Source organism: Grampus griseus, assembly GCF_964374135.1.
Source record: "Grampus griseus genome assembly, chromosome: 16".
Taxonomy (NCBI): Eukaryota; Metazoa; Chordata; class Mammalia; order Artiodactyla; family Delphinidae; genus Grampus; species Grampus griseus.
This window is the reverse complement of record NC_139010.1, coordinates 54543409-54566303: the sequence shown is the minus strand read 5'-3', so window position 1 is coordinate 54566303 and position 22895 is coordinate 54543409. Positions and strand designations below refer to the sequence as shown.

The window sequence follows — 22895 nt, the reverse complement described above, 5'->3', positions numbered from 1 at the left end:
TCCGCGGCATGTGGGATCTTCCCGGACCGGGGCACGAACCCATGTCCCCTGCATCGGCAGGCGGACTCTCAACCACTGCGCCACCAGGGAAGCCCTATGCTCTTGTATTTTTATAACAATAATAAATTATGAACTCCATGAGGGCAAGGACTGCATCTCCGTACTGCCTGGTGCACCCTATAGATTTGGGAGCTGTTCTGGTAGGAGCAGCTTCTCATCTCATCACCATTATATCACCATCTGTATCTCATTCTTTGAAATATGACAAGGAGGAAAGGCACACTATTACCTGTTCCATTTGGGTTGGGTAAGTCCACAATGAGCAAAGTTCACCTCTTCAAATAGAAGCCTGACTTGGTCTGAATGCTGAGTTTATGGGGGCAAATATTATGGTCACTTGGGCGTATCCAACCTATCATATCTTGCCAAAGAAGGCATTTTGCAAGAGTAGTTTCATTTGAAAGTCAGTGAGCTGGGATTAGGGTATTTTGGTGAAAAATTGCTTCAGGTGGCTGGCTGAGTGAATTTCTACCGGATCTAAGGCACTATGCTGGGTATTCTTTTTTTTTTTTAATATAAATTTATTTATTTTTGGCTGCGTTGGGTTTTTGTTGCTGTGTGCGGGCTTTCTCTAGTTGTGGCGAGCAGGGGCTACTCTTCGTTGCAGTGCGCAGGCTTCTCCTTGTAGTGGCTTCTCGTTGCAGAGCATGGGCTCTAGGCACGTGGGCTTCAGCAGTTGTGGCACGAGGGCTCAGTAGTTGTGGCTCACGGGCTCTAGAGCGCAGGCTCAGTAGTTGTGGTGCACGGGCTTAGTTGCTCTGCGGCATGTGGGATCTTCCTGGACTAGGACTCGAACCTGTGTCCCCTGCATTGGCAGGTGGATTCTTAACCACTGTGCCATCAGGGAAGTCCCTATGCTGGGTATTCTAATAGGAGCATAAGGTGCAGTCCCCTAATAGTTTCAGGGGCAAAACACGCAAAAAAAAAAAAAGTTAGTAAATAAAAAGGCAATGTGGCAACTGAATGAAATAGACTGTAGAGGTTAAAAGTATTCAGAAGGCAGCTCCCACAGGATATCAGAGTTAAGAGTGCAGGTCTTGAATGAAATGATAATTTTAACGACTGATCGAGCATTTACTATGTGCCAGGCCCTGTGCGTAGCATCGTATATACCTTACCTCATTTAGTCCTCAACATTTCAGGATCAGGCGTTATTTTTTATCCCCATTTTATAGGTGAGGAAACAAGCACAGAAAGGTAGTGTGTGCCCAGGTTCCACAGCTGTGTGTGGCAGAACTACCACCAGAGTAGGAGCAATGACGTTCTAGGCCAGGAGACTGCCAAGATCTGCTGGTGGCAGCAGTAAACTCTCACCTGCACCAGTACTGATTCAAAATTGGGTAATAAATTAACGAAAGGCATGCTAGGGTTTACTGTTTTGAGCAGTTAAAAAAACAACTTAACCATTTGTGTAATAGTGGGTTAGCAGGATTGAGGGGGACTCATGCAGACTTTTTAAAAGAGCAAATTGCTTTCAGACACTCTGAGTACTGGTGTACATAGATATTTGATGTGCTAAATTTACCAAGCACTGTATTTGTATCATGGAAATAGGTCCAGAGACCTCTGTTTTTCAGCCATAGTCCAGCTCTCATGAAACACTTGACAGGAATAGATGAGCTTTTCCCTCCTGCTGTTCTTCCACGTGGGGATTTTTCAGTAATTCAGGCTTGGTTTTCTCCCAGTTTGTTCAAATGAGTTAGGTTTTTCAGTATTTGGAATTGGTGAGGAGTCAACATAAGTGCGGTGCCTGATACGTATGAAAATGCACAGTAAGAGTTTGTTGAATAAATGAATGCATCTGTGAATCTTAATTAACTAGAATCCAACTTGCTTAGCACTGAGGCAGGCTGCTTGTGAACGGAATCTGGCCCCTTTCACTGCATGGACACGAAACGTGAAAGAAACGTTGGCAAGGCTTGACTTACTTAACCCAAGGGCTGAAGAAAGAGGAGTCACCGATACCCCAGGATCAAAAACTCTGTGGTCACTGGAGAAGTGATGGTGTTGTCTTAAATCTACTTTCACATCTGGAGCAGACTGCAGCTTAGCATTTTATTAGCATGGTTCCATATCACAATATTAGAAGAACCTGGGAAGAGAAAGGAAGAAATTCACCCATAGCCCCAATATCCTAATACAACATCAGTCCTTCCTCTCAAAAAAATATCTTTCATACTTGTAATCATAGTGTATGTCCCGTTTTGAATTTAATTCCCTGGAGTTATCAGATCTATAAGTCAGCGGTATATTTTCATCATGACTTATCATTTCGGCATTGATTGGCACGAATACATTTTTTTGCCTCACCAAAGAGCTTTACTCTATTTGGCCAGCAGGTGGCACTCAAGAACAAGCTGCTCTTTCCTAAATGGTGATGGTCCACTAGAGAAAACATTATTTCCCTTAATCCAATGTAAGATCAAAACACAAATCATTACCTAAAGAGCTACATGAAAGATTAGAGACTCCCCTGGGCCTTAAAAATGTCAGAAATCTGTGTGCTTGTAGGCATGTAACTTCATAGAATCATTTTTTCCACTAATATGTATTTGGTGAACAACAGTGCTAGACACCAGGCATGCAATGATTCGTAAGATAAACTGCCTGGCCTCAAGGGGCTCAGAGTGTCATTGGGAAATGACACTTGTACGTGACAATCAGAATGCAGTGTGGTCAATTCAATGATGGGACCCAAGAAGGAGTGAGCATCTCTGTTTTGGGGAGAATGAAAGAAAGGTTTTATAGAGCAGCAGCAAATAAAAAGTGAATGACAGTAGCATTACATTATAAATACAAAAAATTTTTTTCATGCAGTACAAAAGGCTTTAAGATTGTCTAGACTCCCTTCCCCAAAGTCTAGAAAGAGTTACTTTCTTTTTTTTTTTCCTGAAAACACCAAATGTTTTTTGTCCCCTGCATCGGCAGGCGGACTCCCAACCACTGCGCCACCAGGGAAGCCCAACCACCAAATGGTTTTAAACAGTGAGGCTGGAATTTTTTGTTTTGTCCTCTGTTGAATCTCCACCTAGGAGAGTGATTGACACTTAGTAGGTGCTGCGTAAATATTTGTGGCATGAATAAAATCAGCAGTGGAAGGACAAATTGAGATGTTCTCTAGAAATATCATGGGCAGTGATTTGCAGATATGATTGGAGGGAGTCAGGGCTGCAGGCTCGGGGAGTGGTGCTGTGCTTCCTGCAGAGGTACAGACGAGTGGTCAGTGGTCGTGAGCAGTCCCGGGAGGGAAGGAGCAGAAGAATTGATGTGAGCTGTGTCGAGGGCAGGGAGTAAGCAGGACCTGGTGACTGCTTAGGTCTGGGGAGCAAGGGGAGGGAGAAAGGGGTTGATTCCCCTGGCTTTCTGGCTTGGGTGAAGGAGGACAGAGGAACAGGGCTGGGGTTGGTTTAGAACAGGTTGGGTTTAAGATGCCTGAGGACCATGTAGGTGAGGATGTGTAGAAGGCAGTTAAATGTCTGTGTCTGGAACTCAAAAGAAAGGTCTACATAGATTACAGATTTGAGCGTGGATTTCATGGACAGTCTCTTTGCACCTTTTAGTTTTGCAAATGAAAGAAATTGAGGCTGAGAGAACCAGATTGTTTCCAAGTTCTTAAACAGAGTGGGTTTGCCTCAGCAATCACATTCCTCTCTGGAGCCGGGCTGGAATCACAGCCTGCCAGGACCCTGCCTGTCTCCTCCAGAGCCCTCCTGGTAGCATGATTGAAACAGTTGGGCCTAAGATGATTGCTCTCTTCTCTCACTTTATCCTTTCAGTGAGTGTGTTTTTATTCAATCCCCCTTGAAACTCAGCAGCCAGCTCTGCATCTCAGCCAGAGGGTGAGTTCTCCGCAGTGTCCCCCACCCCGGCTTGCTCTTTCCGAACTGAAAACAGCTCAGCTCAGGCTACTGAGGGCTGAGCTTCTGAATTCGACTTGTTTTGTGAAGCAGTTGGTGGCTGCTGGTCCTGATCGGGCTTTTCTCCATCAGCCTGGCTCATTTTCCCATCTTCTCTGATCTGTTTGAACACAGCAAAGACCCAGGAACTCTGTGACCTTCTGCAAATGCCTTCACCCTCTGGTCCTCGGTTTTGGGGACAGTGGGACAAATGATACGTCTTTCCAACATTAGGAGGTCTGACGGAGATGACATATTTAAAAACATTGGTCAAGAGTTTTTAGATACTGTTTTGAAACAAGGAGCCCCTCAGTTGCAAAGTGTTACACATGTGGAAAAAGCATGCTGGCTTTGGTATCAGAAAGAAAACAATTGGCTAGAGCAAATCCATTCTGAGAGGTTTCCTGAGTGCTGGTTTGTTGTTCTGGTGGGGAAGCAGGAACAAATGGTGATAACGGGTGGACTAAAGCCAGGGGTGGGGTAGTGGTAGGAGGGAGGGACGTTCTGACAGCTGGTGCAGTAGAGGCGGTATGGGGTCAGGCAGCTGGTTGCCGCTGAGAGTCAGCACCAAAGTGAGGAGGAACTAGGGGGCATTGGGTGGGAGGTTCTGACTGAGGCTGAGGCAATTCAAGGGGAAGGACAGCAGAATAGAAACTGCCGTCAGGCACTCCCCCAGCGCCGAGGGAGGTCTGCTAACCCCAGACCAAGGTGAGCGGGGCTTCAGAGACTGTCCCCTCCCCAAAAGGCTGTTGGTCGGTGAGCCTCAAGGACATCTATGCATGGATCTTAGTTGAGGTTGTACAAAAAAGGAGAAACGTGGTTAAACTGAAGGACAAAATCAGAAAGTGCAACCAAAAAGAAGAGGGTGGACTGTGAAGGGGAAGTTTAGAAAAGGGGCAGATTTGCCTTCATTGTGAAATTCATACTTAGACCCGGTTTAGAAGAGCTTACATTTATTTAAATCGGCAGATAGTGCCACAACCTTGCAAGTCACCTTTAGGGGTCCTTCAGCTCTCTAGCAAGAGGTGACGGTTTTTATTAATCAGATCCTGGGTGGCGTCGGTGAACGCCACCTGCAGGCAAAAGCAGGAGAGCCAGAAGCAGCATGGGTGCAGCCATTGTCCCAGAGCCTGCGGGTGAGAGTGGGCACCTCCCAGCAGGGACCAGGCGGGCACCAGTAAGGACAGCCAGCCTGAGCTCAGGCCGTCCTAATTCCCTGTAGTTTTTCTCTTTCCACCCCTCCGATGACTCCATGGTCACTGATTTCAGGAGCTAAGAGCCCTCAGTGAATGTGATATAATCCTTATACTTGTAAAAGAATTTCTAAATACATAATTTCGCAAATTAAAGCATATCCTTAATCAGATCATACGTGCCAATTTTTACTTTCAGAAAATGTGACCTTTTATTCATTCCTCAGATATTTATTGAGCATACTCATGTCCGAGATAGTCTAGTGGGCGCCTGCAAATAAAGAGTGTTTCCCCCATCCCGACCTTTCCAGAGGCCTCTCTCTGAGACACGAACCCTGGAGGGCTGCATGTAGACTCATTTCATTCACATGCCTTTTTTTTTTTTTTTTTTTGGCCATGCCGCTGGGCTCACAGGATCTTCCCTGAGCAGGGTTTGAACCTGCGTCCTCGGCAGTGAAAGTGTGGAATCCTAACCACTGGACCACCAGGGAATTCCCATATTCACATGCTTTTTGTTCTCAGCTTTGAGGGTTGGTTTTCTTTCCCCTTAGATTCCCAATAATGTTCTCCTGTCTTGGCCGAGGAAAGGGGAAGAGATTTGACCCCCTGACCTAGGCCAGAGATAATGAGGAGGGGCCTGGGAGAGCCCTGATAGCCCGGCAGTCCCCTGAATAGAGCACGTGAAGCCCTTCAAGTAGTGGCGGGCACATGGCAAGGGCCCGGGAAGAGGTGGTGACTGGGAGGGGGTGTTACCAGTGCTGGAAGCAATGGAATTGCTCCGGGAAACTTGACTACTTTGAGGTGGAGACATTGCCTGTCCTACCACGGAATTTCCACCTCTTTTCCACTTCTGACTCCTGGCTCTGGATACGCTCGTCCCGGGGGTGCATTCGTGGCAGGTAGCACTCAGCAGTGATGACGCACACGGAGCTCCAGCATTCTTAAGTCCTGTTTCCCCGTGATGTGCAAGCCTGGGCTCTTGGAAGGTGCTGTCTCCTAGGTGGTAGGGAAATGTTAGAGCGGCCGAGAGTACCGTCTGTGGTGCTCGACAACAAGGCTCAAGTTCCAGCGCCGCCCGTGCACTGACTGCGCCAGCTTTGATGAGTGCCTGACTCTCCCAGTGGCTCGTCCTCATCTGAAAATGGGGAAAGTAGGACCGTTCGTGGGAGTTAAAGAGAGAATGATCATCGGCCACTTAGCACAGTGCCCCGCACATAGGCCATCTCAACAAGCAGGGTGTACAGCTGCTGTTGCCGTCATTGTGTGTAACTCTGGGGACCCAGAGTCTGCGGGAAGTATAAAAATGATTGTATGGTGATGCATGGATAGAAGGAAAGAGACGGACAGATGTATGAGGAAGCAAATGCAGCCCAGCGTTCCTTGTAGAATCTAGGTTGGGGGTGGTATATGGGTGTTCGCTGTTGTAATTCCTTAAACGTTTCTTTCCATTTGATAATATTCGTCATATTGGGATGAAGTAATTTCATCAAGCTGTTTACATCTTTAGAGCTGGAAAAATTCCATATTGATGCCGGTAGATGGAATTTGGTAGAACTGAAAAGCAGCCTGGCAGGAGCCTGAGTGCTTTTGTGGAAAAGGGGTCATCACTGATCTGAGTGAGTGTGTGAGCGTGCCCACATGTCAGTGTGTTGGTGGGGGAGGGCATAGAAAACTGGAATTAGGGGAGGGGGAGGGTTCAGCGAGTAGGCGCTCTTAATTTTTTCTGTGCCCCACCTCATTCCAAAAAGGATTTGTGGTAACTTGCAAAAATACCTAGACTTTCAACAAGATAAAAATAAATGAAGGATATAAACCAGCAATAGTTTATACTCATAATACATGTCATAAGGTGCTGAATACAAATTTTGAAAGCAGTGGATGGGATAAGAATATATAGAATCCCAGCTTCCGGTTGCAGCTGGGGCTGATTTTCCTGGAGACCCTAGGCAGCTGGGCCACCTCCTTTCATTGTTGATTTTATTTTATTTATTTTTTTTTTAAGCGGTCCACGGGCCTCTCACTGCTGTGGCCTCTCCCGTTGCGGAGCACAGGCTCCGGACGCGCAGGCTCAGCGGCCATGGCTCACGGGCCCAGCCGCTCCGCGGCATGTGGGATCTTCCCAGACCGGGGCACGAACCCGTGTCCCCTGCATCGGCAGGCGGACTCTCAACCACTGCGCCACAAGGGAAGCCCCTCATTGTTGATTTTAATGCTCCATTGGTCAAAGCACTTGTGAGGAACAACCCAGAAAAATAATCCAGGTGGTGGACTTGAAGTGGCCAACTCTGGCTGGCAACATGTCAGAAGCTCCACTCATGTCCTCGACTGTCCCATCTTGAGTGCAACCGCTGGGCCCCCAGAACCTCCTCCTGTCTGGCCCCCCTCCTGCCCTCCATCCCCAGGCAGTGTTTCTCAGAGTTATTCTTTTAAGACACAAGGCAGTCATCTCAAATAGAGCACCTTGCTGTTTAGACACGATTCCTGAGCATTCCGGGGCACCTGGGGGCCTGCCTTGTCTGTAGAGCTCTGTGTCTAACTAAGAACGCCCTTTAGAAGGGACGGTGCTTGGCTGGGATGCCAGGAAGTGTGTTTCCTTGTCCTCAGCTGGTAATGTGCTTTTTAGAAAACTGTTAAAAATACTAAATCCTACTCTCTCTTTTTTTTTCTTCTCTCTTTTAAAATTTCATTGTTCTCAGTGTATATTCTTCCAACTTCCACGCGGTGAAGAGGGAATCAGATGGGGCTCCCGGGGATCTTACCAGCTTGGAGAATGAGAGGCAGATTTATAAAAGCGTCTTGGAAGGAGGAGATATCCCTCTCCAGGGCCTGAGTGGGCTCAAGAGGCCATCCAGCTCGGCCTCAACTAAAGGTAACTGGGCGAAGCCTGCAGGCCTCTCGCCCATCCACACGGCTATCAGGATATCTCTCGCCCGTCCACGCCCATTCCTGGGGTGATGACAGCGAGGGTGAACCTCCAGCGACTGGGATGAGTTTTGACTTGTTGAGATCCATCTCCAGGCCACGGAGCCCTTGTAGTCCCCTCCCCTAGTATCTCACCGGCCATTTTTCTTTCTGGTACGAATAGTTTCCCTCCCTTTGAACCCCAACCTTGCTCTCCCTGAAGCATCTCTCTCTTTTTTGTTCTGATTCCCTTGTCTTAGAAATTAGCGGAGCTTTTCCTAACTCTAGCAGGGTGGCCATTTTTCTTTGCATCTTTGCACCTGCTTTGCAGCACAGATTATTTTGCTTCCGGACATCGACTGGAAATTAAAACAAAAGACAAAACACCCCTTATGACCAACGAGCATGTTTCCTCTCCTTTTTTTTTTTTTCTTGTAGCTTTCAGCTTTAACCTAATGGGTCTGTTTATTTTATTCTGCATGCTTTCCAGTGGATCATAAAGGTGGGAATGCTCACATGATTTCTTCATCTTCAGTTCATAGCCGAGCGGTTCACACTAGCAGTGTGTTAGGCCCCGGGTGTAAGCACAAGAAACCCTTGTCCGCTGCGAAAGCCTGCATTTCGGAAATCCTCCCCTCCAAATTCAAACCCAGGCTCTCTGCCCCCAGCGCTCTTTTGCAGGATCAGAAGAGCGTCCTGTTGCCATCGGAAAAGGCTCAGAGCTGTGAGAACCTTTGTGTCTCGGTTCCTCTGAATGATTCCAAAAGAGGCCTCCCCCTGCAAGTGGGGGGCAGCGCGGAGAACCTGCTCGTGCGCTCCCGGCGGGACTACGACGGCAGGTCGAGCAGCACCATGAGCCTGCAGGAGTACAGCACCAGCGCCAGGAGGCCCTGCCCACTCTTGAGGAAGGCTGGCCCGCAGTTCACCATGCTCTACCGAGATATGCACCAGATCAACCGGGCCGGCCTCTTCCTGGGGTCCGTCTCCTCCTCCAGTGTGCGGGATCTTGCCTCCCACTTTGAGAGGAGCAGCCTGGCGTTGGCCAGGGGCGAGCTGGGCCCCAACCAGGAAGGCTCGGAGCACGTCCCCAAGCACACCGTCTCCTCCCGCATCACAGCTTTCGAGCAGCTGATTCAGCGGTCCCGGTCCATGCCGTCGCTGGACCTGTCCGGCCGGCTGAGCAAGTCCCCCACGCCCATGCTGGCCCGGAGCGGCCTAACCTCTGCCCGCTCGGCTGAGTCCCTCCTGGAGTCAACCAAGCTCCGGCCCAGGGAGGCAGGCGGGCTGAACCCTGGGGGCATCTACGCCTCCCCAGCGTGTAGCCGGATGGCGGACCCCACCTTGGGCTTCAGGGGCCTCGTGCCTTCCGAGCCGCTCTCCGCCTGCTCGGACGAGCTGGACCGCTGCTCAAACATCTCCAGCGACAGCCGAGAGGGCAGCAGCGGCAGTGTTCATGGAGACTTCCCCAAACACCGGCTCAACAAGTGCAAGGGCACCTGCCCGGCCTCCTACACCCGCTTCACCACCATCCGTAGGCACGAGCAGCAGCAGACCTCCCGGCGGCCCGACTGGCGCCCGGATCCCAGGGGGGACAAGGGCACACTCCTCAGGAACATCTATCTAATGAGCCCCCTCCCTTTTCGGTTGAAAAAGCCCTTCCAGCATCCCTCCAGACAGCTTTGTCCCGGGGACTTCTCAGGCCAGAAGCCAGACCCCCCCAGGGGGTCTCAGCCCCATCAGGACGAGCCCCCCTCCGGGGGGAGGCCCTTGGTTCCCAGACGGCTGTCTTCCCGGCACACCATGGCCAGGCTGAGCCGGATCTCAGAGCCCCCTCAGGAGAGACCCGCGGCCCCGGAGGTCTGCCTGACGGCCTTTAGTAATGGGAACTCTCTGCCGTACTCAGACCACAGCCTGGACAGGAACAACAACCCCCAAAGTGAACTGGGAACGTCCCTCGGAGGTGGCCTTCTGTGTATTTGCCCAGTCTCACCTCACCCATCTCTCCACTCTGCTTGCTTTGTTCCCTCCTCCCGTGTGCCCTTGGTGCTCATTTTCTGGTCCGTCCTTTGTTTTCTGTTTGTTTTGCTTGGCAATTAATCATGGCTCATAGTGGCTGCACTTCTTTAAAAACAGATCCCCCATGTCATTTAGACTAACCACCAAACTCTGTTTCGAAAGAAAAATTGGCCGTTTAGCTCATCTGAGAAATGTGTTCGTTTGAACTCCTGAACCCCTTGCAGTTCACACCAATCCCAATTCACCCTGAGGTTTTTTGAGAGGCAGCCTCTCTCGGTGGCCCTGTGTATGTGTGTGTGAGTGTACAGTGTGTGTCCCTGTAAGATCCTGCACGCCTCTTAATAGGGACACTTTTCAAAGACGGTCCTCTCTTTGCTCACCTTTTGCCTCTGATTAGTTTTCTTTGTATGAAACTAGTTCACAGGTAAATCCAAAAATCGGGAGGGGGAGGGCATTTGGGTTTTTTTTCCTTCAGAATTTGAATACTGACCACCAAACGACGACGGTACAAACTTGATATTTGTCATGGATGAAAGGTGAAATCTTTTCCCAATCTGGTTTCCCACTAAATCTTTGCCTGTTTTAACTTTACTTTATTGTTTTGAAGATTCAGAATCACCAAGGCATTTTATACCAGCTGATTACTTGGAATCCACAGAAGAATTTATTCGAAGACGTCATGATGATAAAGAGGTAATCGCCCCCTTTGAAATCTCTTAGCTCTTGTGCAGATAAAAATATGAAGGAAGTAGACATTCAGGGAGGTGGCTTGGCCTAGCAGTTAGAAGCAAACATTGGGATTTTCACAGGTGACTTTTTATATGACATGAGCTCAGTCACTCCTCTTTTAGTCCACTTTTCCAAAGAGTAGGACTGATTTTCCCCAAGGTGCTAAGTTCCAAATGCCAAATCTGCCTGGGAGGTTCAGAAAGAGCTTGCCCACCACTGCATTCAGTGCCTTTTAAGGGGAACCTAGAGTCCTTCCCCCTAACCCCCGCCTTATTACTCTCCAGGGAAATCCATCCTCTATTGGCACAAAGCACAGTTCATATTGAGAAATATGCAGTAGGAGAAAGAGGAAACTGAAAAAGAATAATGCCCATGATACATTTTATAAAAACAGTTTGAAGAAGTTGCCTTTAACTCAGAAGAAGAGAGATACCCCAATAAACGTTGATAACCCCTCTCCCCCAGAACTTCAGGATATAGACCTTGTCCTGCAGCTCCTGAAATGTCTGTACTGCAGTGATCTGACTGACGGGGCCGGGAAAGGAAGGCGTTCTCTTGGGATTTAGGAAGAGGTAGTTCTGCACATCAGCTGAATGGGCAAAATCACAAGCTGCTGTTGTGATGAAGTGTTATGACGAGGCATGTTTTCTAGACTTTGCATTCCTGGAAGAAAGGGTCCTATAGCTTAAACAAGCTCTGATGAGTGTTTTCTTGCAATGAAGAGATGGAAGAATTGCTTTGAACCTGGTGGCAGCAAGGGAAGGTGTTCGTGTGTATGCAACTCTGTCCCTTTCCCCGTAAAGTCTGAAGCCCTTTTTCTGTGTTGTGCTGTTTTGTTGAGTTGGTTTCAGAGCTTACGGGGATTTTCCTTAAGGATTTAGGGTAAGGCTGACATTGAAGAGAGCTGGAGGGTAACAATCATTGCTGCCAGCTAGAGAGACAAAGGACAAATAAAACCACAGCTCTGCCCTTCTCTGGGCACAATACAGACAGTGCTCAGTAAGACATTTGCGCCTGTCTGTGAAAAGAAACAGGAGGAAGCATTTGATGGACAGAATTATTTGTGATAGCATGGTGAAAAACTCACAGTGGACGTCCATCTGGCCACAGAACAGACTCCTTTTTGTCACTGTCACTGAGATACAAGATTCTACCTATCGAAGCCTGGCCTGCTGTGATGAGGGAAGGTGACATTCCATTTCAGGATGATAAACCCTAGCATCCGACATGGCAGGTTTCGTGGTAGAATTCTTGCCTGCCACATGGGAAGCAGATTTTACTTTGCTGGTTTAGCAGTTTAGAGGGTGAGCAGCTTGTTTCCTGAATGACGCTGGCTCACAGATCCTTGGGTCTTTCTCCCTGTTTTTTGGCTTATGTGTTTAAACTATGGGAATGATGGATTTGCTGAGGTCAGAGTCACACACTGGGTAGGGAGCTCTGCTCCATTTGCATCTGTCCATTCCCATTGCTACAGAAACAACTCACATGTCCCAGCTCAGGGAATGCCAGTCCTGGCATTTTTCCATGCAAGTGGCTTCTTATTAACATTGATGATAATGGCATTTCAGAAAACAAGAGCCTGTCAGTCCTGGAAGGGACATTAGTGGTCATCTGGGCAATTCCCTTGTTTTATCCAGGAAAGGACTGCCACAGGACAGTGGCTTGCCTCGGGCCACATAGCCAGTTACCTTGTACCAGAGGCAGAGCTGGAAACCAGGGCTCGACCGTGCTTCACAAAGCACTTTCTCACGTCTTTTCTCGTTTAATCTTTACCACAACTTACCTGAGCACTGGGAATCCCACAGCCATTTGACGAGTTATTGCTTTATTACTGGTAGACCCTGGAGAAGAATAGAAAAGTGGGCCCACCATCCTTTGGGACTAGGTGTCACTTAAGGCATTTAATTACCTGCTGGGAGAAGACTAATGCGTTATTGAGAATGCTCAGAATGATCAGTACCAATCAATGCTTTCCTGCAAAGAATATTAATCCCAGGAAGGTATGATTGGTATGGAGTAAGAAAACACATTAAAATTCTCTTCCATAGGGTCCTTTCAGTAGGCAATGAGGACATTTAGTTAAATGGAACCTTGTTTAATTATTTTAAAAGGCCTTTAAAAATAGAAATAGATGACTATTTCCTTAATTTAGGAGAGAATATTTCTTCTAAACCCAGGTACCATTATTCTTAGTTTATCTCCTGCATTTATAGTCTACCTCGTTCCCTTAAACTCAGTTTCATTTCACCTAAGGAAGAAACAGTTAAGTAGGAAGTACAAGGTAAGTGATGCTTTCTGTCAGTCACATAAATAGCCTTCGGTGCATGTGCTGAGGCCTCCTAACAACCGTACTCGGAGGAAGGGTTGGCTGGCCTAGGAGAAGGGGTGCCACGTTTTCTGAAATGGGTATCTCTACTCTCTTGAGCATAAAGTAGCAGGAATAGGAAGCACAAAGACGACCTGCTTGCCACAGAACCACACAATAAAAGCCCACAGCAGTTTTAATAGCCTGATTTGAGGAGGAGGAATCAGCCAGCCCTGGTCCCACTGTGGGAACTCATCACTGCCTGAGTGAGGGAAGGATAGCACTTCCAGCCTCCCACCATGCTCCATGCTCGTGAATGCTCCGGACGGACCCCCTGGATGCCCTGGCCGCCTTGTGCCAGGAGGCAGGAGGCTTTTGGCTGAGCTGGGAGATAGTCTGCAGACAGCGTAACCGTATGGGACCCAGCGTTCCCCGCAGCCCAGTGCTCCCCCGGTTTCTCCCCGCAGCGCTGTCTCCTCCCTACACAGAGCGCACGTGGGTGGGTACAGCGGGAACCTTGCAGTTGCGGCCATAAAGCCCCCCCAACATGTTTCCTCCCTATTGACCCAGCACCTTTTTCCTTAGTTGTTTTTGTTGGCAGTTTTCCAATACCCTGGACCAGATGATTCACAGCCCATTTTATGCAATTTCATGGCAGAAACTTTTAGCGGACCAGAGACGACTTAAGCGTGAGCAAGAAGAAGCCGATATTGCAGCTCGACGCCACACGGGCGTCATTCCGACGCACCATCAATTTATCACTAATGAGCGCTTTGGGGACCTCCTCAATATAGACGATACAGCAAAAAGGAAATCTGGGTCAGAGGTCTGTTTTGGTCACCTCGATCTGCTGCTTGACCCAAAGCAATATTTGCCTTCCCTCGGCATTGCCCTCTGTAGGCCAAATTACCTCTCCAGACAGCATCTGTCATCCTGGCTTCCCTTAGGCTTGCTTTGGCTCTTCTCTGGCTGGTCGGTGGACATGATTCCCATCATGTCCTGTGCTCTGTATGTCCAAGCATGCCTGGCTGCGGGACCGGGATCTGCTGGCGCACAACCTGAATGCATGCCTTAGAGCATCGGCTGCCTTCATGAGTCTGGTCTTCTCCATCTGCATTTTATCATGAGACTGTGTTGCCTGTGCACTTTGCTTAGAAACCTATACCTTAGTTCATATGCATTAGTAGCTATGGTGTGGACAATTACGAGGTTCTTCTTTGAAAAGATGGTTTAGTGAAACGTGTATTACATGCAATACAGCCACTTGGTATCCTGTGACGATTTAATTGACTGAAGTGTTCAGTAGAGCCGAAGCCTCACTGAGGAATTTTGAAAGCCAGACCGTTTTTGCAGTTAGGGTAAGCCATGGAGGGTAAGCGCTCTCTGAGAGAGATCTCCTTTGTTGCCTTAATTTTGACGTTTCTCAGCTGAAATTATGAAACTTCATATTATACAAGGAACAAAGAAGTACAAGCCTTTGAAGTGATTTTATCCAGGCCTTGGCCTCCTGCGTGAAGGTCAACATATTGAAATTCTTGTGCTGGCCAAATGCCGCAGCTTGCATCAGCGTTTGTTTGGCCACGTGATCCTTAAGTAGCCCTGCTGAAGATTAGCTCCTTTCAGGGAAGCCTGTGTGCCTGGGGCTTGGGGAGGATTGGGGAAATGGGGCAGTGACACCAAAGTATATACAGTTGTATAATCGTTCGGTGTAATAGCCAATTAAATACTCATGTCTCTGTCTTTGGAGTGACAGAGGCACCACTGGCTGTTCATCAAATGGTTTGGGTTTTGGTTTTTTTTTTTTAAAGAAATAGAAGGTGACTGTAACAAAGAGAGAAAAGGGGGAACCAGACTAGAAGAAGGAAAGCTGGGGAGGGGAAAGAGACTCTAAGGTGATAGAGAAAAATAAAATGTAATAAGGGGAGGCAGAAATTAGCAGGAGTTACTCAGATGCAAGTGAAGGACAACCGCCAGCCCTCAGCATTCCAGCTCCTGAATACCACCCTGTTCTGAAGGCTCTAGTGATGGGTTATCCTCATTCCCAGGCCTACCTGGTTGTGAGTGATGGAGAAGATGGGAACATGCAAAGGCACCCTAGGGCTGCCTAACCCACGTGTAGATAATACATGCAAATGAAATGCAACCAGGGCACAATAACCATGGACAGAGGCAGGCAAACTCTGCCTAACCTGCCTTGCCTCCCTTCTAGAGCAGAGGTTCTCAAACTTAAGTGTGTCACAATCCCCTAGACGCTTGTTAAAATACAGGTTGCTGGGCCCCATCCACCAAGTTTCTGATTCTGGGGTGGAGCCTGAGAATTTGCATTTCTGAGCAGTTCAGGGACCACATTTTGAGAATCACTGCCCTAGATGTCGACTGACAGACATGGGACAATAAAGACCAATGAGTCCCAGGTACACCAGGCTATGTAGATGTACTTCTGTACCATTCAGTAGAATTTGGATGACCACTAATTTGCCCAGAACCCTGTGAGGGGATAGAAACAAGACTCAGACTGTGCCCTTGGGAAGCTGGCAGTCTAGTGGAAGAGGCACCCTCGGAACAGTTACCTCTGTTGTAATAAGTAACACAATGCCTTGGGAACCAGAGGAGGAAAAGATCGATTCAGCCTCAGGAGGATGGAGGAAGATAAAGAAGGAGATGATGCTTTGTATAGGCAATATGACTCATATAATATGTCTTAAGAGTTCAGTGGAATCAGTCTTTCTCAATCTTGAATAATGTATGGATTCCCTTTGATGAAAAAAAAATTTCACCAACCCGATTGGGTTGACCTAAGCCAATTTACAAATTAAATAGTAAACTGTACACGTATACAATTTTTATTTAATAATTATAAATTTAATTGAGAACTGATTAATATTCATGTCCCTATCTTTTGAGTGACAGAGGCACCACTGGCTATTCATCAAATGGTTGGATTTTATTAATTTAATTGATGGTTGATATAATTTTGCCTGAACTCAGTTGCCACTCAGAGTGTGAATATCGTGCTGTTTTGGTATAAATTTTTTTAAAGTTCATACAGCTTTACAGCTGGCTGTCAACCAGCCCCCCCGCCCCCCACTTTTTTAAATTGGAATCACTGAAATTTTTGTGCTTAAAACGTTGGTCATTTGGCTTTCTCTTGTGAACTTGTCGTTTATCATTAACTCCACATTTGTTCTTATTTGCTTACAACTGTTGAATTATGCTCTTTGGTCACAGGCAGGCATTGAAATCTGTGACATTGATTATAAGGTCGTCATTCAGTTGACTTCTAACATGTATGGTAGATAGATGGAAACATCACATGAAAATGCAAAATTAAAAAAAATTCCTGTGGAGAATCCATGGCCTTAAAGAAGATCCCTGTAAGACCCCAGCTTGAGGAACCTGGAAATATGGGGCATTTCACTAAGGGATCAGGATCTAAAACTAAGCTTCATGAAGCTTCTAAAAACCATTTTTTTCCTCACATAGAGTCTCCCATTTTTCCCCTCTGCTTTGTCCATGCCTTCTAATATTGAAGAGGAAGTATGTAATTTAATTTTCATCACATTGTTTCCCTATACCAGAAAGTTATAGCAGTTGAAAAGGTTGGAGCTGCTCATGGCTGGGGCAGCATTATACTGGCAGCTGTAAACTGCTTGCTCTCATGATTTCTCCCCTCTATCTTTCTTTTTTTAAAAAAAATTCCCCACTTTTAATGGTGGGGAAGAAAGATGTACAAATAAACATGGTAAGTAAAAGGGAACCTTTTGCTCTCTTTGTTGGAATTGGAGATGAGGAAATTCCAGACAGAGAAGGGGTGTCTAGACAAGGTGCAGCAAGTAGATTTGCCTGACTGGGACAGGAAAAGTGTCATAGGAGATAAAGGCGGTTAGGTATGAGTGGGGAGAAATGACCCAAAGGCCTTAACCCACCTCAGGAATTGAGAGTTGATCTGAGGCACAGTTGAGAGACTGGGCCAACTTCAAAGCAAGGAAGAGATGTGATGGAGGTATTTGAGGAATGTTATTTGTGCTCCTGAGTGACAGTAGATTAGAGTGAAGAGAACTGAAGTCAAAGGAAGCTCTGTGCCTGTGGGAAATAGAGGTCAGACCTGAGTGGGGCTGTGGAAGGGACGGAGGGAGGGTTGGCGTGACTTAATGACAGGCTCGATGAGAAAGTGGAGATGGGGGCTGTGGATGACTTCCAGTCTTGGGGGGCTAGGAGGAGAGGGCTACCTAACAAGAATGGAAGCCTTGAAGGAAGAGCATGCGCTCAGGGCTCGCTTTATCTGGCTTTTTTGGATGATTTCACAGACCTGGAGAAATATGTGGAGTTGGAGGTGATGTGAGAAGTCACTCAGGGTTCATTTACTTGCAGGTCATAATTTAAGTCAGGTAAAGAGAACATGTTCCCCAAAGACTAAGACAGTTAGATAAGGAATGTCTCAGGACTTCTGGCTGGGTTTTGTTTGTTTGTGTGTTTTTTAAATAGTGGTGTCAGCCTCGGGGACCAGCATTTCACCTTTAGGACTTTTCTAGCCGTCTCTTCCCCACATCTGCCCCTCCGTAGGGAGATCCTCGCGCGTGGCATAGCTGATTGAACGTCCATGTAGTGCTCTGCTAAGGTCAGACCAGTAGATTGCTGCCCAGATTTCGACACCAGAGTAAACTGGTTAGGGTGGATTTTTCTGCTTTGCTTTCCGGAAACTTGTAAACGTGTGTCCTTTTCATTATGCATAAATTGTGATTTTAACTTGTCACTGTTTCCTGTGTTTAGATGAGACCTGCCAGAGCCAAGTTTGACTTTAAAGCTCAGACGCTAAAGTAAGTGCCACCAGTCATATTCATTTATTTTAACTGCTTTGAAGCACAGACGTGCACTCATAGAGAAGAGTGGGAGAAAATAACAACAATAAGAAACAGGGGTTTTTAGATTGTACTATGTGCAAGCACCATTCAAAGTACTTTACGTATGTTAACTCATTCATCCCTCATTGGAACCCTGTGAGGTTGGCGCTATTGTTATTTCCCTTGTAGTAATGGGGAAACCAAGGTTCTGCAAGGTTAAGGAACTTGCCCAAGCTGGTCAGTGATGGAGTTGGGATTCAAATCCAGGTAGCCTGGTGCCAGAGCCTGGGCTCTCACCTCTGTGCTGCTCTGCTACCTCCTATGTGGGGACTCAGTTTGCTTCATTAAGTGGTGGCTTGATCTGACTTTCTCTACGGAAGGAACCAGAACCAGTCTCTAGGAAGATAACTTTGCCAGTTCTGCTGCAACATCCCGAGAGATTAAAGGCTTATGTGAACCCACAGGAGACCAGCATTTCTCTAAGTATGTTCCTCAGAGTGCTGGCTCTGTAAATATTTCTCAAATAGTGTTCCATCATAGAAATGAGTCTGGAAACCACTGCATCCTATGTCTGTACCTCCTGCCCCTCCTTGAAGAGAGACTTTGCTATTGACATATTAACGGCTCTCTAGAAGTTTTTCAATAAAGAAACCTAATTAGCTGATTTAGCCAATGTTACCTAAGTTTAGACGACCAGAAAACCTTTCCATTTTCCATAGAATGAAATGTGAGAAATGACTGGGATCCTAGAGGAACTTGCTCACTTCATATCTGATTATGGATTAAAACGGGTTGTGAGTTTTCATTGGCAGCAGCGAACAGCAGCCATCCTGCTGTCCTGGTGACGAAAGGGGAAGGAAAGCCCTCCATCCTTGGACGCTGGAAAACGCTGTATGGAGGCTGCTCGGCTGTGGTTCCGATCTCCTCCAACACAGAATGAGTGACTAGCCTACTGTTTCCAGAAGCTAGGCACAAATCTGGTGCATTTGGCTTTGCTTGTAATTACTCCAGTGCTTTAGCTTGTCACCTAATGAGAGGTGGTGGCATAATGTGCTGGGTTGATTATGGGCTCTAGAGTCAGGAAGTCCTGGGTTTGAATCCCGACTGTGCCACTTATTGCCTCTGATCATGGGCAGATCACCAACCTCTCCACCTCAAATTTCCTCATCTGTAAAATGGGCATAAAAATGCCTCTCTTAAAAAAAAAATGCCTCTCTTGCAGGGCAGCCAAGGTAATACTTGTAAGGTATGTTGCATAGTGTAGCAAAAGTGTCCCCCTCCTTTTTTTAAACCAGAGACCTCTGTTTATAAAATATATATATATATATAGTTATGTAAATTAATTTTTTAGTTTAATCAAGAAGTACCTTTTCCTCTTTTTTCTTTGAATTGAGAAAGTTCCATGTAATCATTGAACGGTATTGTGATATTACATTTAGCTAGATTTCATTTAAAAATCCTCACAGATAGAACAGGTGAGAAGGCTAAGATAGACAGAACTCATCACCGTTTACCAACGTTGCTCATGCTGGGACAGGGCTCCTTCCTCCTGACCCAATGCTTTCATTGTACCATGTTGCCTCCCAAGAAAAGTTAATAATACTTTTTAAAGAGAAAACAAAAGATCCATAGACTTGAATATTTCAAAACATCTCCAGTCACTGGGTTCTGTTTTCCTCCATAGTATGTTACTCAAAAAAGTGTTCTGTGGGAGCACTCGTTTCAACCACGTTAAACAGGTTTCTGTCCCACAGGACTTTCTCCAAGCTTCCACTGTGCTAATGTACATGGTGACACTCCAGAAAAGATCTAAAGTACATCATATTATTTCCCAAACCTTGTTATTACCAGACCTTGCCATGTGCCTAAGTGACCTGCGAGTCACTCAGGGTGGCAGAGTTTGGAGCCTGCAGATCTCCAGCAGGGGTGGATATTCTGAGGGTTCTGCTCATCTGTGTGCCCATAGTTGGGAGTAAATGGAGGGGAGGATTCAGAACTCCCCCAGGGAGGGCTATGGCAAGAATTTGGCCAAAGACCTTCTTTCTTCCAGAGACAAATGCCCCAGATCCCCTTCACAGGCCTCTTTAGGGTTAGAATCCTGCCTACCAGTGCAAGACCCACACAGGCTGCCTTGTTCTCTCATCCAGCACAGTGCTGACTTTGTGTGAGGTTTTCCAGATGTGCCCCTTTGTTTAGCCAGCATCCCTCACGTACCGTGGGACTTCCTGGCACACTGCAAAGCAGGCACACCCCGTCCAAATTGCAGTCAGAGTCCTGTCTTTCCATGCTGTTGGTTTGAGGCAAATGGAAAAGATCTAGTCATTTTTTCTTTTTTTTTTGGCTGCGTTGGGTCTTTGTTGCTGCGCACGGGCTTTCTCTAGTTGCGGCGAGCGGGGGCTACTCTTCGTTGCGGTGCGCGGGCTTCTCCTTGCAGTGGCTTCTCTTGTGGAGCACGGGCTCTAGGCGTGCAGGCTTCAGTAGCTGTGGCACTCGGGCTCAGTAGTTGTGGCTTGCAGGTTCTAGAGCTCAGGCTCAGTAGTTATGACGCACGGGCTTAGGTGCTCCATGGCATGTGGGATCTTCCTGGACCAGGGCTCGAACCTGTGTCCTCTGCATTGGCAGGCAGATTCTTAACCACTGCGCCACCAGGGAAGCCCCATTTTTTTTTTTTTAATGCAAGAAAATTTCAAGGTACAGTTTTTGTGTTGCTTAAAATTTATCTTTCTCTCTCAGTTTTTAAAATGGAGTCCTGGTTAGCGGTTAACATATTATTGAGGCAAACAAAGGGATGTATATGGAAAAGTTGAAAAGGGGCAGGAAGACCATTTGAAGGAAAATCCACTTTTCTTTCCAAGATCCCTTTTCCATGTTGAAAAGAAAGTGAATTAACATTTACTGAGTGTTAACTATGTAACAGGCACCATGCTAGGTGTTTTATTTGTAGTTTGTTGCTGAATTCTCCACCAACTCTGAGTTAGCTCCTGTTTTCAGATAAAGAAAGTATCTCAGAGAGATTAAATATCTTGCCCAAGGTACCAGAGCTGGTAAATGGTATAACTGGGTTTTGAACCCGGATCTGCCTAATATCAGAGCGTTTCTACTGCATGATGATGGATGGATGGATGAATGGGTAATGAAATGAGTGGTGGATGGATGGCTAAACGGATAGAATGATAAAAGGATATCCGTATGTCACAAACAATTTGAGGGTAATTTAAATGTCATGGGTAATGAAGGCATGCATTTCTAGGGCATAGAAGAGGGTAGTGAAAGTATCTAGAAGGAAACATTTTTCATTAATGAACAGCAGCTAAGACTGCTGGGTGCATCACTGTGTGTTGCATAAATATTCTGAGCATAAGACAGCATTGACAAAAAATACATTGGGGAAACCACAACAAACTAATAAGGTGTCTGGGCACTTGTCAGTTTGAGAGTTAACCTTCATCCCACAAGACTGGAAAAATGCCGAATGTGCTGCAGTTTCCTGAATAGTGGAGTCGTCGCATCCACATATGGAGCCGCCGCTTCTGTCACTTGTCCCCTTTGACCTCACTCGAAGCCTCCTTTTGCTAAAACAAGGAGCATCTTAGTCTTACACACATTGGGACATCTGATAAGATGCTGTGACCCTCTGTCCACAGGGAGCTTCCTCTGCAGAAGGGAGACGTCGTGTACATTTATAAGCAGATCGATCAGAACTGGTATGAAGGAGAGCACCACGGCCGGGTGGGAATCTTCCCCCGCACCTACATTGAGGTACTCTGGCTCTTTCTCTTTCTAAGGAAAAGCCTGGTCGTGCCCAAAGCACAATTCATTTAACTTGTGTTTCGTTTCCTCCTTTCACTTCTCTGCTTTCTTCTCTTTTCCATTCTCCTTCGCCTCTTTTTTCCTTTCTCAGCTTCTTCCTCCTGCTGAGAAGGCTCAGCCCAAAAAGCTGGCACCAGTGCAGGTTCTGGAGTACGGCGAAGCTATCGCCAAGTTTAACTTTAACGGTGATACACAGGTAGAGATGTCCTTCAGAAAGGTAAGCTGCCCTCTCACCCCACGCCAGGGGGCCCCGCTGGGTGGCGCTGTCATCGTGGGGATGGGGCACTGCAGCGGTGGCCACTGTGGTGAGGCTGCCGTGCCCCCAAGCTCCGTGCCCCATCAAGGATTGCACAGAGGGCAGTTGCAGGGTTTCTGCCATGAAGTATTAAAAAAACAAACCCTGCATTGAGTTCACTAATGAACGGTCCATGAATTCTCACAGACCTACCTCTTTTGTAAACCGTATTCAGTGTTTATCGAGCACCTAGGAATGTGAGAAGTGCTGTGTTGGTAACTAGGTGGTACAACATTAATGTGGAGAAAAGGAAGTCCAGGAAGTTTGAAAAACTTTGAAGCCAAGAGTCATAGGTTATCAGCTGTGTGGCTTTGGGGGAGTTAAATAATTGTTCAGAGCTGCGATTTTTTATATGTAAAATGAAGATAAATGGCCCCCTTCCAGAGCGGCTGTGAGAGGATTTAATGAAACAGCCTCAGTGAAGCCCCCAGTGTGACACGTGGCATCTAGTTGGGGCTCACTGAGCAGGAGAGGACAGTGTTATCGTTGCCTTCAAGGCGCTCATGCTTATTTTGAACACAGTTAAGCTGTGCAGAGACACTGTCCTTCCCACGAATTCAGACGCTGTCTTTACATGCCAAAATTCTCAACTGGCTGAAGGTATTAAAGTTACTAATTTTACTGAGGATTGAGCGACGTGAGCTTATGCCTGGAAAAAAATGAGCCAGCTTATAGAAGAAAGAAACACTGGAAGCAGCCTAATTGCCCTACATCAGGAGACCAATAATTAAACCATTATATGTATGTACAATAGAACATCCTGCAGTGGGCCATTAAGCTGTGCACCGCCAGGAAAAATGTAGAATTCTATTTCTTGATAAAGAAGGAGGTTCACTGTATGTTATTGAG

The 22895-nt window shown here is 46.8% G+C and overlaps 1 protein-coding gene across 40 annotated transcripts in view; it reads left to right on the top strand.

Moving 5' to 3' along the window:
* The window catches only part of SORBS1 (sorbin and SH3 domain containing 1), a 237912-nt gene that overhangs the window by 193974 nt on the left and 21043 nt on the right, over nucleotides 1–22895 (top strand). For 39 of the 40 annotated variants that reach the window (XM_082674001.1, XM_082673992.1, XM_082673981.1 and 36 more), the window contains 6 exons: nucleotides 7846–8018; nucleotides 10674–10759; nucleotides 13759–13926; nucleotides 17871–17917; nucleotides 21586–21700; nucleotides 21843–21968. In XM_082674001.1, coding sequence (XP_082530127.1) covers nucleotides 7846–8018; nucleotides 10674–10759; nucleotides 13759–13926; nucleotides 17871–17917; nucleotides 21586–21700; nucleotides 21843–21968 — 715 coding nt within the window. Of the gene's footprint in view, nucleotides 1–7845; nucleotides 8019–8540; nucleotides 10011–10673; nucleotides 10760–13758; nucleotides 13927–17870; nucleotides 17918–21585; nucleotides 21701–21842; nucleotides 21969–22895 lie in introns of all 40 variants that reach the window. The other variant, XM_082673993.1, reaches the window with a different exon arrangement.